Source organism: Pempheris klunzingeri, chromosome 14, assembly GCF_042242105.1.
Source record: "Pempheris klunzingeri isolate RE-2024b chromosome 14, fPemKlu1.hap1, whole genome shotgun sequence".
NCBI classification, from domain to species: domain Eukaryota; kingdom Metazoa; phylum Chordata; class Actinopteri; order Acropomatiformes; family Pempheridae; genus Pempheris; species Pempheris klunzingeri.
Genome location: NC_092025.1, coordinates 25,074,925 through 25,090,808, shown reverse-complemented (window position 1 = coordinate 25,090,808; position 15,884 = coordinate 25,074,925). Strand labels below are relative to the sequence as shown.

The 15,884-nt window shown below is 39.0% G+C and overlaps 1 protein-coding gene across 1 annotated transcript; it reads right to left on the bottom strand.

The window, feature by feature from the left end:
* dub (duboraya) lies at positions 1-14,101 on the bottom strand. The gene is made up of 7 exons (XM_070843065.1): positions 14,025-14,101; positions 6,178-6,267; positions 5,734-5,802; positions 3,167-3,235; positions 2,705-2,944; positions 1,419-1,889; positions 1-949 (listed from the first exon to the last, which is right to left on the bottom strand). Exons 1-7 carry the CDS (start codon positions 14,028-14,030, stop codon positions 920-922), a joined length of 975 nt encoding a protein of 324 aa, XP_070699166.1. The 5' UTR covers positions 14,031-14,101; the 3' UTR covers positions 1-919.
* Positions 14,102-15,884: the final 1,783 nt, after the last annotated feature.

Below are 15,884 nucleotides of genomic sequence, written 5' to 3'. Positions count from 1 at the left end.
TTATTCTAGCGAAAATATGCATTTAATTTCAGTTTCAGAAACAATGTGACTTCTCCAGTTTTTATAGAATTTACAGTTTCTGTACCGTCTGAGTATTTGTACACTTTTAAAAGAAAATAAAAAGTATTATCTTTTTATGAATCTGGAATAAGGCTTCAGGTTTTCCCCTCTGACAGCCGTGACTGAGCAAACACGGAAACAAAACCGTTTCAAGACAAATGTGCCTCTAATGTTGACACGTCGCTGCTTTAAATAAACGTACAGACACCAAAAATCAGACACCACCATCATCATCATCATCATCATCATCATCATCATCATCAGTCACAGCTCTGAACGCAATAAAAACAATAAAATCACATTATATTCTTACAAAAAGGAACATATCCTGCGTTGCAGTGGAAAAAAGGCTTTGAGTCGAGGATTAGTACAAACAAATTCACATCAATCGCTTTCAGGAGTTTTTCTCGTCGAGCTGAAATAAAGCTGGAGCTCCAGTTGAATTCCCAAATACCTCAGTGATTCTTTACAAGACGCTTCATCTCCACCACGACGGAGATAAAGGAAGCCGTAGTGATGGCCGTAGACTGTTTTACAAGACGTGGACGTAGCCACCATGACGCCACCATGACGCCACCTGATGGTTTGTGGACTTGGTCTGGAAGCCCCGACCTCCTCTGATTGGTTAGTGAGCAGGAAGTCCCGCCCTAAAGCACCCCCCCACCCCACCTCCCTCTTCCTGGTGTATCTTCCTCTAAATGGGACCATGATTTACTAAATGAACATCCTGCTGGGTTTGACGAAGACTGTAAACTAGCGACCTTTTCCTTCAGGCCTCGCTGCTGCAGGGTCTCCGTCCCGGCGTCCCAGGGGCTCACCATGGCTGCAGAGCTCGGACTCGATCAAACTGTCTGATTACTCATCGGGATGAACTTTGACTTGTCGTCTCCTGTGGGAGAAAAACACAAAAACACTTGAACCTGCAATAAATAACTGACACTTTTATCCTTTTGTGTTTAAGATGAGCTGCTTATTTTACACATCCAGTAGTTACAGTTACCGTCTCATGAATCTAAGTCCAATGTTCTCTCTGTTTTAGCTCTATTTTTGGTCTCCACCACCTCCTGAGTGTAAATATCTGCCTCTTTAGCTGCTAAATGTTCCCCAGCTGCTCGTTAACTGCTAACTGCTGAGCAGGTTGTGTGCAGAGGGCTTTCTACAGCTATGTTAGGTTATGTGCGATGGTGTATTATTAAAAAAATATACATTTTTTAAATATGTAGCCGGGGTAAGAGGAGGGGTGGTTATATTCTGAGAGCAAACTTTCCAAAATTAAAGTCATAAATTTACAGGAAAAAACTGGATATACTCAGAAATTAGTCGTGAATTTATGAGAAAAAAGAAAATCCATGAATCACCTCGCTCTCTTCTTCTTTGGTGTCTGTGTTTGTCGCTCCTTCAGTCGTATCTTCCTCCTGTTTTCCTCCAGAGTTTTTCTCCTCAGCTTCTCCCTCCTCCTTTCTCTCTGATGAAGATCCACCTTCCTCCTCTCCTCCCGTGGATCCACTCTCTCTCTCATCCTTCTCCTCCTCTTCCTCTCCGGGCTCAACGCCGATTCCTGACCGATCTTCTTCACGAGACTCATTTTCCTCAGGACCCGTCGAAGCGTCCGTTTTGTCCTTCACCTCGTTCGTTTTGGCCTCTTCTTCGTCTGTTTTCTCCTCCTTGTTGAAAACGTCTCCTCCCTCTTTCTCGCCCTCTCCTCCTCCTGTTTTTTTGTCTTCTGGTCCATCCCCGCCATCGTTTGCCACGCCAACATCATCGCCACCGCTGGAATTCCTGTGGCGGCGGGACGGAGGGCGTCGCCGGATGGAGTGGCGAGCTCGGCCCTGGACCAATGGGAGCGGAGACAGACAGGTCACATCCTTTTATTCTTCTCATGATCATAATAACCCACATAAACACATAAATACTCTTATATGATAATATAATGGACACAGACGTGTAAAAGACTGTTTGTTTGACTTTTCACCAAGAAACATTAACACAGAGGTTTTGGAGATGACACCAGTGATAAATCTGTAAATGTAAAGCTGCAGCTAGTTAGCTTAGCTTAGCTTAGCTTAGCTTAGCTTAGCTATAATAATAATCACCCCATAAAGGGAGCAGCAGAGGTGCTGGTAGATGGATTAGGATCATATTTCATCTCTATTTTTTATGGACAATGAAGTGATTAAGTTCATTAAGTTAAGTAAAATCACAGAGGTGATTGTATTACTTGTATTTAAAGAGTTTATCTCCAGGAGCGATGAACGAGGACTTTAAGGGCATTAAGGGGTTTTTATAGTGGCTCATTTGTGTGGTTTTGTGGTGATGTTTTTTTTTTCTTCTCTATTTTATAAAACATTCGATGAAAAGTAAATTTTAAATTTTAGTTTTTAATTATTTTTTTTTATGTTTTCAGTGAAATCAGCAGAGAAACACAGTTCTGATACCTCATGTAAATATAGGAGATATTTAAACAAAGGTGTGACAGTATGAGATGGGGGGGTGAGGGGGGTGAAGAAGTAGCCGGTGGTCATTGAAGTGTGTTTAAAACGAGGACGTACTTGAACTTTGACCTCTGTAAACATACCTGCCCAGGTATTCACACAGAGTGGGTCATAGGTGGGTGGAACAGCCCTTTAACTGCCCTTTAACTCACCTTGTTGATGCTCGACAGGACGGATCCCTCCGCCACAGTGGGGGGGGCTTCAAAAGAGGCGGGGCCTTCCTCTTCGGTTACCGGCGAGGCGGCGACGGGGCTGGTGGGGGTCGGCGTGGATGAAGTGGTTATCGTGGAAACCGGGGCGGAGCCGGGGGAGGGCGGGGTGAAGCAGGGGGGCAGCAGCCTGAAGCCGGGGCTCTTTGGGGAGGGCAGCAGGGCCGAGGGAGAGAGGTTAGCCTACAGAGAGAGAGAGGGGGGGGGGGAGACGGAGGGAGGGAGAGAGAGAGACAGACAGAGAGAGAGGGAGGGAGAGAGATGGAGGAAGGGGAGAGAGACAGACAGAGAGAGAGAGAGAGGGGGAGAGATGGAGGGAGAGAGAGGGAGGAAGGGAGAGAGATGGTGATGTCACTGTGATGTCAGAGTGCAGCTCCTCCTCCAGCAGAAACCACCTGGACTCACCTGGAGCTTCTCGATCAGGGCGGAGTTCCTCTTGGCTTTGGCAGGTAGAGGAGAGGTGACACCTGGAGGCTGCACACACACACACACACACACTTAAATCAGAGCTCAGACACACACCTGCTTCCTGTCACCAGGTGAGCTGATGATGTTTATCTCCGTCATGAGTTCTTTAGTAAATGAACAGGTTAGTTAGTTAATTTTATTTAATGTGATTAAAAAACATTTACAGAACAAACATCTTCCTCTAACAGAAGAAATAAAGATTATAAATGTTCTTTAAAATAACACTGAAGAGGACAACCAGCATCGATTATATCTATGTAGTTTATATCTATATGTAGTTTATATCTGTATATAGTTTATATCTATGTAGTTTATATCTGTATATAGTTTATATCTATACGTAGTTTATATCTATATGTAGTTTATATCTGTATATAGTTTATATCTATACGTAGTTTATATCTATATGTAGTTTATATCTATGTGTAGTTTATATCTATTTAGTTTATATCTGTATGTAGTTTATATCTATTTAGTTTATATCTATATGTAGTTTATATCTGTGTAGTTTATATCTATGTGTAGTTTATATCTATGTGTAGTTTATATCTATTTAGTTTATATCTGTATGTAGTTTATATCTATTTAGTTTATATCTATATGTAGTTTATATCTGTGTAGTTTATATCTATGTGTAGTTTATATCTATGTGTAGTTTATATCTATTTAGTTTATATCTGTATGTAGTTTATATCTATTTAGTTTATATCTATATGTAGTTTATATCTGTGTAGTTTATATCTATGTGTAGTTTATATCTATGTGTAGTTTATATCTATTTAGTTTATATCTATTTAGTTTATATCTGTATGTAGTTTATATCTATACGTAGTTTATATCTATATGTAGTTTGTATCTATATTTAGTTTATATCTATACGTAGTTTATATCTATACGTAGTTTATATCTATATGTAGTTTGTATCTATATTTAGTTTATATCTATACGTAGTTTATATCTATACGTAGTTTATATCTATATGTAGTTTGTATCTATATTTAGTTTATATCTGTATGTAGTTTATATCTATACGTAGTTTATATCTATGTGGTTTGTATCTATATTTAGTTTATATTTATACGTAGTTTATATCTATATGTAGTTTGTATCTATATGTAGTTTATATCTATTTAGTTTATATCTGTATGTAGTTTATATCTATATGTAGTTTATATCTATGTGGTTTGTATCTATATTTAGTTTATATTTATACGTAGTTTATATCTATATGTAGTTTGTATCTATATGTAGTTTATATCTATATGTAGTTTATATCTATTTAGTTTATATCTGTATGTAGTTTATATCTATATGTAGTTTATATCTATTTAGTTTATATCTATACGTAGTTTATATCTATATGTAGTTTATATCTATACGTAGTTTATATCTATATGTAGTTTATATCTATATGTAGTTTATATCTATACGTAGTTTATATGTATATGTAGTTTATATCTGTATATAGTTTATATCTATATGTAGTTTATATCTGTATTGAGTTTATATCTATGTAGTTTATATCTATGTAGTTTATATCTATACGTAGTTTATATGTATATGTAGTTTATATCTATGTGTAGTTTATATCTATATTTAGCTTGTTTTTAGTTTGTAATAGTCGTTTTACGTCGCTGGTCTTGTATATCTATGTAGTTTATATCTATATGTAGTTTATATCTATATTTAGTTTATATCTATACGTAGTTTATATCTATTTAGTTTATATCTATTTAGTTTATATCTGTATGTAGTTTATATCTATACGTAGTTTATATCTATATGTAGTTTATATCTATATGTAGTTTATATCTATACGTAGTTTATATCTATGTAGTTTATATCTATATGTAGTTTATATCTATACGTAGTTTATATCTATGTAGTTTATATATTTAGTTTATATCTATACGTAGTTCATATCTATACGTAGTTTATATCTATGTAGTTTATATCTATACGTAGTTTATATCTATACGTAGTTTATATCTATATGTAGTTTATATCTATATGTAGTTTATATCTATACGTAGTTTATATCTATACGTAGTTTATATCTATATGTAGTTTATATCTATACGTAGTTTATATCTATATGTAGTTTATATCTATACGTAGTTTATATCTATATGTAGTTTATATCTATACGTAGTTTATATCTATATGTAGTTTATATCTATACGTAGTTTATATCTATTTAGTTTATATCTGTATGTAGTTTATATCTATACGTAGTTTATATCTATATGTAGTTTATATCTATGTGTAGTTTATATCTACGTAGTTTATATCTATATTTAGCTTGTTTTTAGTTTGTAATAGTCGTTTTACGTCGCTGGTCTTGTGTTTTCTGTGTCTGAGCTCCAGTTTGAGCTCTGCAGGATCGTTCAGCTCTGTGACGAGCTGAGCTCTGAATGAACGAGCAGCGCCGCGCTCTGATTGGTTCCCGGAGCAGGTGTCGGGACGGTGAAGCTAAGGTGACGAGGCGACGACCTCTCTCTCACCTCCTGGTCGTCTCCGTGTGTTTTGGGGAGCTGCAGAGAGCGAGGAGGTCGTCGTCTGACCGGCTTCTCCTGCGAACAGACAAGAATCAGCATTATGATGGTGATAATCCACTATGATGTCACAGCAGCCTGATAATCTGCTGGTTTCATTCACACATTTCACAGTAGTTTTATTCATATTTAGTCCACCTTTTTATTTTCTGTCTACTTTTAGTGAAGCATTTTAATCAAACTTCCTCTCTTTTAGTCTCCCAGCTGATTTTAAACTGAAAATGACAGCAGAGAGTGTGCTGCTACAGGAAATATAAAGTTCTCGTTATTATTTCAGAAATAATCTCCTCCTTGTCATTGTGTGTGGTTGTTGCTGCAGAAACTCATTTTATCTCAGATATTATTTGGATTTAAGCAGCGTCCAACCTGCCTCCATGTTTTTCTTAAACTCACCGTTTCGTGTCCAGCAGCGTCGTGTGGAGGAGCCGAGGCTTTGAATCTACCTGCAAGTTCAGCCACAGAGCGCCGGGATGGAGCCTCCTCCTGAGGGAAGGAGGGAAGGAAGGATATAAGGTAAATACTTAGTAGTTTATCGTTTATCAAACACCTGCAACCACTGCTTTGTGTTTAGATGATAGACGGCACAGATCACAGTAGCTGCTTTGTTCATTTCTAAGCTGTGGAGGCGTTTATGCAAAACGGGACATTATTTGACACTTTTATCAGCCGTTGGTGGTTTTGCAGCCTGAAGGTGAGTTTTACCGCCGTTATTAGCACGTTAGCGTCACAGTCGACGGTGGAGCTGTGTGATGTTACCATTACAAAACAGTTGCCAACATAATAAAAAGATAGAATCAAAAATGTGTTCATATTGTGGGGAAATTTGCTCTCAAAATAATTTAAAAAACAACTTTTTGCCAGTGTTGCTTCTGTTTCCGTGGAAACACATCGGGCTCTGATAACTGGAAAACAAACGAGAAGGCCCTTAGTAACGCCCCTAGCAACAATAACCATAAAAGAACTGAAACTGAGGTGAAATGAATGAAAGGGAAGCTGCTGCAGAGAGTTCTGAAATATGAGCTGATACTGAACAGTTTGTTAGTGGAATATCCTTCAAACAGAAACTCTCAGATCCCTCTGATCTCTGAACGCTGCGTCTGCGTCCACGTTGGTGTTTGAATGGGGATCAAATGATTCTTCTGGACTTGACTGAATGGATCAAACTGAAGGTGAAAGAAGTCATTTTGTGGATTTTGTGTCTGCTGATTTACAGACGTTTCTCTGGAAAATGGTTATTGTGGGCCCAAAGGCGTCACATGACCATTGTTGCTGACAGGCTGGAGGAGGTCACATGATCAACAGAACCCCTTGTGACATCATAAAGGGAGCCAAATGTAAACGGCGTGTTTTCACACACATTTTCTGAAAGTTGGAGCACAAACAGGGAGTGGACGGTCTTCTCTCAGAGTTTGGTGATGTGTTGACACACCAGGGGACACGTTTCTGATGAAAAGACATTAAAAAGTACATTTAGCACTGTGGGGAATTTTATTATTACTTTTGATCACTACTTTTAAAAGGCCAATTATACAATACTGAGCCTCAAATTTGTACTAACTGCGCTAAATATATATGTAACAGAGTAAGTACTAACAACATCATATATAACCAATTACAGAACACTGGATTTGAATTAACACTATTAATGTATTGATTAACATTACCACAAACTGTATGACCTTTATTTGAACTAACTACATGACCTGTGAGTGAACTAATAACACTATATAACCAATCATTAGAATCATTTGTGTTGCTAACATTGGAAGCTCAGTTCTTACTGACAATGTATGTACTGTGTTAATCAGCAGGGAGAGACATATTAATGCAATGCACCGCCACAGGGAAGAGCCATACCCCAAAGTTGCTAAAGAGGGGAACAAGCACTGGCCCCAGGTTCTGAAGGGCCAGACACATGATGATTAAGTGGGATGTATATGGCAAGAAAGTACACGCTTACATGCACCACTACACATCTCATAAACTACATCTCACACCCAGTACTGGGAGCTCCAAGGACGAGGCTGGTGGGAGGCCGTTACTGGAACAGCAGGATGAGATAACTACAGGGGAGGATGCTCTCAGAAAGACTCCATTGTAAGAAGCACACACATGATAGGGAAAGGTCACCAGGGAGGATACTTTGTTTACAGGTGCGGCTGCTGGATGAAGGTGGTGATGCCCAGAGGCTGGGACCAGCCTGTGCACCAACGAAGGGAGGGCCAAGCATAAATCCACGGCTACTCCCCACCTAGACAACCAATCAAAAATAATTGTATTCTTGGTGGAATGTATATACTGTTACTGCATACGTGTTTCAGGGCTCACTCTGACCTGTTGGCTACAGACTAACAGCCTGCTGACTGGTGTTCAGAGCTCAGACTGAGTCCTTGATCAAGATCAATACTTATTCACACAGAAAATAAAACACCTCAAATGAGAGAAGTTGCCTGTCCTTCATCGAAAAAACGAACACGCTGACAGCACAATATAGGACCTTTAAAAACACTGCGGCTGCCCCTGTAGCTGCCCGTCTCACTCTGTGCTGCAGGTTACTTCCTGTCTGTGGAGGCGTTTGAGACCATTTAAGGAAGGAAATCTGAGCGTTGTCATCAGCAGGCAGCTGCTCATTAGAGGCTCAGCTACAGGACAACATGCCAGGACTGATAACACTGCTGCTGCTAAAGTTACTACTAGTACTACTACTACTGCTGCTGCTAAAGTTACTACTAGTACTACAACTACTACTACTACTGCTGCTGCTAAAGTTACTACTAGTACTACTACTACTGCTGCTGCTGCTAAAGTTACTACTAGTACTACTACTACTACTGCTGCTGCTGCTAAAGTTACTACTAGTACTACAACTACTACTGCTGCTGCTGCTAAAGTTACTACTAGTACTACAACTACTACTGCTGCTGCTGCTAAAGTTACTACTAGTACTACAACTACTGCTGCTGCTGCTGCTAAAGTTACTACTAGTACTACTACTACTGCTGCTGCTGCTAAAGTTACTACTAGTACTACAACTACTACTGCTGCTGCTGCTAAAGTTACTACTAGTACTACAACTACTACTGCTGCTGCTACTAAAGTTACTACTAGTACTACAACTACTACTGCTGCTGCTGCTAAAGTTACTACTAGTACTACAACTACTACTGCTGCTGCTGCTAAAGTTACTACTAGTACTACAACTACTGCTGCTGCTGCTGCTAAAGTTACTACTAGTACTACTACTACTGCTGCTGCTGCTAAAGTTACTACTAGTACTACTACTACTACTGCTGCTGCTGCTAAAGTTACTACTAGTACTACAACTACTGCTGCTGCTGCTGCTAAAGTTACTACTAGTACTACAACTACTGCTGCTGCTGCTGCTAAAGTTACTACTAGTACTACAACTACTACTACTGCTGCTGCTAAAGTTACTACTAGTACTACAACTACTACTACTGCTGCTGCTAAAGTTACTACTAGTACTACTACTACTGCTGCTGCTGCTGCTAAAGTTACTACTAGTACTACAACTACTACTACTGCTGCTAAAGTTACTACTAGTACTACAACTACTACCACTGCTACTAAAGTTACTACTAGTACTACAACTACTACTACTGCTGCTAAAGTTACTACTAGTACTACAACTACTACTACTACTGCTGCTGCTAAAGTTACTACAACTACTACTACTGCTGCTGCTGCTGCTACTAAAGTTACTACTAGTACTACAACTACTACCACTGCTACTAAAGTTACTACTAGTACTACAACTACTACTACTGCTGCTAAAGTTACTACTAGTACTACAACTACTACTACTGCTGCTGCTGCTAAAGTTACTACAACTACTACTACTGCTGCTGCTGCTGCTACTAAAGTTACTACTAGTACTACAACTACTACTACTGCTGCTGCCACTAAAGTTACTACTAGTACTACAACAACAACTACTACTACTGCTGCTGCTAAAGTTACTACAACTACTACTACTGCTGCTGCTGCTGCTACTAAAGTTACTACTAGTACTACAACTACTACTACTGCTGCTGCCACTAAAGTTACTACTAGTACTACAACAACAACTACTACTACTGCTGCTGCTAAAGTTACTACAACTACTACTACTGCTGCTGCTGCTGCTAATATTACTACTAGTACTATTACTACTACTGCTGCTGCTAAAGTTACTACTAGTACTACAACAACTACTACTACTGCTACTAATGTTACTACTAGTACTACAACAACTACTACTAATGCTACTAAAGTTACTACTAGTACTACAACTACTACTGCTGCTGCTAAAGTTACTACTAGTACTACAACAACTACTACTACTGCTACTAATGTTACTACTAGTACTACTACTACTGCTGCTGCTGCTAAAGTTACTACTAGTACTACAACAACTACTACTGCTGCTGCTAAAGTTACTACTAGTACTACAACAACAACAACAACTACTACTACTGCTGATACTAATGTTACTACTAGTACTACAACAACTACTACTGCTGCTACTAATGTTACTACTAGTACTACAACAACAACAACTACTACTGCTGCTACTAATGTTACTACTAGTACTACAACTACTACTGCTGCTGCTAAAGTTACTACTAGTACTACAACAACTACTACTACTGCTACTAATGTTACTACTAGTACTACAACTACTACTGCTGCTGCTAAAGTTACTACTAGTACTACAACAACTACTACTACTGCTACTAAAGTTACTACTAGTACTACAACTACTACTGCTGCTGCTAAAGTTACTACTAGTACTACAACAACTACTACTACTGCTACTAATGTTACTACTAGTACTACAACAACTACTACTACTGCTACTAATGTTACTACTAGTACTACAACAACTACTGCTGCTACTAATGTTACTACTAGTACTACAACAACTACTGTTGCTACTAATGTTACTACTAGTACTACAACTACTGCTGCTGCTAAAGTTACTACTAGTACTACAACAACTACTGCTGCTGCTACTAAAGTTACTACTAGTACTACAACAACAACTACTACTACTGCTACTAATGTTACTACTAGTACTACAACTACTACTGCTGCTGCTAATATTACTACTAGTACTACAACTATTACTGCTGCTACTAAAGTTACTACTAGTACTATTACTACTGCTGCTGCTACTAAAGTTACTACTAGTACTACAACAACTACTACGACTGCTACTAATGTTACTACTAGTACTACTACTACTGCTGCTGCTGCTAAAGTTACTACTAGTACTACAACAACTACTACTGCTGCTGCTAAAGTTACTACTAGTACTACAACAACAACTACTACTACTGCTGATACTAATGTTACTACTAGTACTACAACAACTACTACTCCTGCTACTAATGTTACTACTAGTACTACAACAACAACAACTACTACTGCTGATACTAATGTTACTACTAGTACTACAACAACAACTACTACTGCTACTAAAGTTACTACTAGTACTACAACTACTACTGCTGCTGCTAAAGTTACTACTAGTACTACAACAACTACTACTACTGCTACTAATGTTACTACTAGTACTACTACTACTGCTGCTGCTGCTAAAGTTACTACTAGTACTACAACAACTACTACTACTGCTACTAATGTTACTACTAGTACTACTACTACTGCTGCTGCTGCTAAAGTTACTACTAGTACTACAACAACTACTACTACTGCTACTAATGTTACTACTAGTACTACAACAACTACTGCTGCTACTAATGTTACTACTAGTACTACAACAACAACAACAACTACTACTGCTGATACTAAAGTTACTACTAGTACTACAACTACTACTACTGCTACTAATGTTACTACTAGTACTACAACAACAACTGCTACTGCTAATGCTAATGCTAATGCTAATGCTAGTACCACTACTACTTCCCTCACTGGCTTCCCACCAATGAAAACTGTAACATGTAAATCAGACAGACGTGTAAATGTTTCTGACACAGTCATGTCAGAGCAAACAGGAGGACAATACATGTCTATTACACACACACACACAGACACACACACACACACACACACACACACACAGCTGTTGACGTGGGGTTGATCCACGTCCATTTTGGCTGAAGGTCTCACATTGCTGACATTCAACAGATAATGAAATCACATTGCCCGGAGGACACACACACACACAGATACAGATACACACACACACACAGATACACACACACACACACACACACACACACACACACACACACACACACACACAGTCTTGCTCATTCTTTCCACAGTGTGTAGTCGACCTGCAAACTGAAGGCAGAAAGTGATGAAAAACAACCGTTAAACCACTTCCTCTTTCTGACTGTGTGTGTGTGTGTGAGAGTGTGTGTGTGTGTGTGTGTGTGTGTGTGTGAGAGTGTGTGTGTGTGTGTGTGTGTGTGTGTGTGTGTGTGTGTGTGTGTGTGTGTGTGTGTGTGTGTTCACTCCTGTTATTTTCTCAAACTAAGAATAGCTACTGTTCACTCTGTTTGATATCATTTATTATCCCAGCCCCAGAGGTTAGCACTGTGAAGGTGGCTTTCTATTGGTGCAAAGATAAACTCTTCATCTGCCTGAATGAATCCACTGGCTGCAGTGATTCCAGCTAAAGTGATTGAGATCACCTCACTACCGTCCATTCATCTGTTAGCAGCAAATAGAGACACAAAACTGCAAAAATACTTTATCATGTGGCCTAATTTATGTTGGATTAGTCAGAAGATGTTTCTTTTTTCTCATTTGGTGGAGATAGGTTAACACTGTCCCCCTGCAGCAAAGCAACTAGACTCCATTGAGAAAAACAGCAATTTTACCCCACAGATCTGCCTTGATACATTTGTTTGTTTCTGTTAGTATGTGTTACACAGATATTGTGTTGGATCTGAACTGTCCTTTTAAAACATCAGAGTCACCCAATGACATAAACAAACTAGTCAATCCAGGCAGCAGCAGAGCAGCAGCTCCTGTGTCCTGTTCTCTAAAATCCCTGTTTTAGTGAATGTAGTCTGGTGTGTGTGCTGTTTGTGGTTAAACCAAAAGGATCTTCCAGGTCTCTCTCTGTAGGGATCCTTTCCATGATGCTGTCACACACTTAGAATAACACTCTGAGCCTGTCAGTGGATCAAACAAGCTCTTTTAGTGGACCTACTGTGATCAGGTGCAGTTGTCCCAAAGGATCACGTTGCAGCCATTGCAGCCCGTTTGGTGTCTGCTGGCTGAGGTGATCTACTGGACCAGTTCCAACACTTTTACTACCTACCAGTCACTCAGACACCAGGATGAGGACAGAGAGGACCCAGGTCTAAAAACACTGGAATTCTCCTTTAATGAATGTGCTGTCAGTGAGCTGCACTCACCTCCAGGTGACTCACAGTATATTACTCTTCAGGTTATTTTACTCTAATAAAACAACAGATAGATAAAATGGACCTCATTTAGTTGAAATAAATGTTTCTTTCATCTATAAAAATGAAGGACCTGCTGCATAAACATATTTTTATACTTATATACAAATAGATAAATTGAGTTGAATAAATTTAATAATTTTTGGGTCATGTTTCATGTGTGGGATCATTTTATCTGTGTCTCACAGCGAAACATGTCTTCGATCCACAAATATGTGGTGCGTTTAAGTGCTGTTGGAAAGTTCTGATATCTGGGTTCACGTGGAATTTAAAAGAGGGAAACGAGATCCTCTAAAAATCTCATATCGCTTCAACACGCTGAACTACGTTTGTGCTTATTTGTGAAAAATAACATTTATAAACCACTTATTTAAATGTCTAAATGGGGAAATGTTTCTGAAATATTTTTAGTTTGTGTAAATATTCATATTTACTACAGGACGAATGTGCAAATGCAACTGAAGTAAAAGGACTAAATGACCCGACACGTCCAACACCACAATGACCATGTTGACGAAATGTGATGCTAAGTTTATCTGTGCAGCTGCTCACCACACGCTGCCGAATCAGACCTGCAGATTTACTATTTCACCAGAGATTAAAAGTAGAATCAAAAGTGGTGAAAGTGATGAACCGTCTCTGGCAGGTTCATTCAACCTTTTTTACTCCTCTGAGTTTTTGGATTTTCTCCAAACTCAACTTCGATTCCAACAGAACAAAGACAGCAGACGACAACACGTGCAAACCGAGCAGCAGCAGCACTTCTAGAGAGAAAAGTTAGTAGAGTTTTACCTCCATCCTGCTCGTCGTCTGTCAGCAGCCTCGTTTATGTCGAGTATGTGTGAGCGAGAGTCGGCCTGCAGGTTAAATATAGAATCAGAGTGAGAGAGAGAGCAGCTCATGTTCTGTCACATGGTCGTCATCATCTCTCTCTCTGTTTGTCTGTAGCTTTATGCTGATTAATACCACGTGATTATTGTTTAATTAATGTTAACGCCGCCACAGAAAACGGTCAGAGGCCAAAAGAAAAGACAAAGCTGCAGCTGTGTTGTGACACAAACCTGCAAAAACATATTTTCATATATTCAAATTCATGTTGGAGTCATCAAAATATGGATTTATTTCTCTTTTGATGGGGCTAAGCTAACAGATTCCTCTTGCCGCAAAGCAACCAGACAAACAAACAAATGTATCAAGACAAATCTGTGGGGTAAAATTAGTGTTTTTCTCAATGGAGTCTGGTTGCTCTGATGCAGGAGGAAAGTGTTAGCCTGTCTCCATCAAAGGAGAAAAAAAAAACTTCAACATACACTACTCACTAAAAGTTATTCAGCTTTCAGGTGAAGTTTCAGGATGAACCTAAAATACATTCTAACCTTTCCAGGTGAACTCAATGTTGCTGTTCTCTAACAAGAAGCTTAACAGCAACATTCACAACAGGTTTGATCCATGAATCCACCAATACATTTCCTGCTTCAGTTAGAATTGGTATTTAAACAGTCCTCCTCATCCTGCTGTTCACATTCTGACATCATGAGACCAAGACGACACCTAACAGTTGATCAGCAGCACCTCAACACTGGAGGCTTCAAACAGGAAGTCCTCAGACGGAGGTGTTCACTGAGCTTAGAGGGTCACAGAGTGTCATCAGGAGGTTGGAACAGTGATACAGAGACTGGAAGAGTCACAGAAAGGAGAGGAGTGGACGTCCTTTGGCCACGTCCCAATTTATTGAGACACTGAACATGTTTTGTTGTGGTATACCTACCACTGTTGGTAGATTTTCTTCAAATACATTGTTTAAGATGAATAAAATTACCATTGCATGCTTCTACTTAAATGTCCTACTTTCATGATATAATATCACTGTAGCATTCACTTTTTACATTTTCCATAGATTTCACCTGAAAGTCTAATATCCCTAACTTTTAGTGAGTAGTGTAATTAAGGACACATGATAATTTATTGAATGAATGGACTGTATCGTGGAGCTAGTTTGTGTTATTGTGTGACTTTGGTGTTTTAAAGTATGTGTTTCACTGTGGTATCAATACTTTGACTATTAGTAGAAAAGTTTAGCGTTTTAAATCTAAAATGAAAGGACTTGAGCTAAATAGACCTTTTGTCTTTACTGTGAAACAAACACCAACAGAATATTTGCTCTGCAGTACATTCAGACCCTCAGAGTTTGACCTGAATCAGGTTTTACTCATCAGCAGTTGTGTGTTTTGAAGATGGTGATGATGATTTGGATGAGGAGGAACCTGCAGCCTGTTGTTGCTCTGCAGGATGTCTCCTGCGCTCTGAAGGGAAGTTGAGTCACTCGAGTGGGGAGAAATTTCTTCTCTCATTTCTCCTTTTGTGTTTCCTCACTTCTGCCCGACTTAACTCTGATGGCATAAGAAGAAAGTCTGTAACTGATAATTCTGGTGAATTTGAGGGCAGCATTACAACATTACGATAAAACCGCCGATATTTCAATGAGGTTTTGAATGGAGGACTTCTGTCTTGTCCATTCTCGGGTTGCAAAGCAGTTGTTACAAATAAAGAGGCAAACGCAACAAGGTGAAAGGTCTTCGTTAATATCAAATGAGTAAAATAATCAGGTTTCAGATGATTAGTGTCGGCGGTGGTGGTTTGTCATCAGAGCAG

Excerpts from the sequence above, each read along its gene's own strand:
- dub (XM_070843065.1), bottom strand. Across the intron at positions 5,803-6,177 it reads ACGCTGCTGGACACGAAACG|GAGAAGCCGGTCAGACGACG; the intron begins GTGAGTTTAAGA and ends GTCTGTTCGCAG. Across the intron at positions 3,236-5,733 it reads CACACGGAGACGACCAGGAG|CCTCCAGGTGTCACCTCTCC; the intron begins GTGAGAGAGAGG and ends GTGTGTGTGCAG.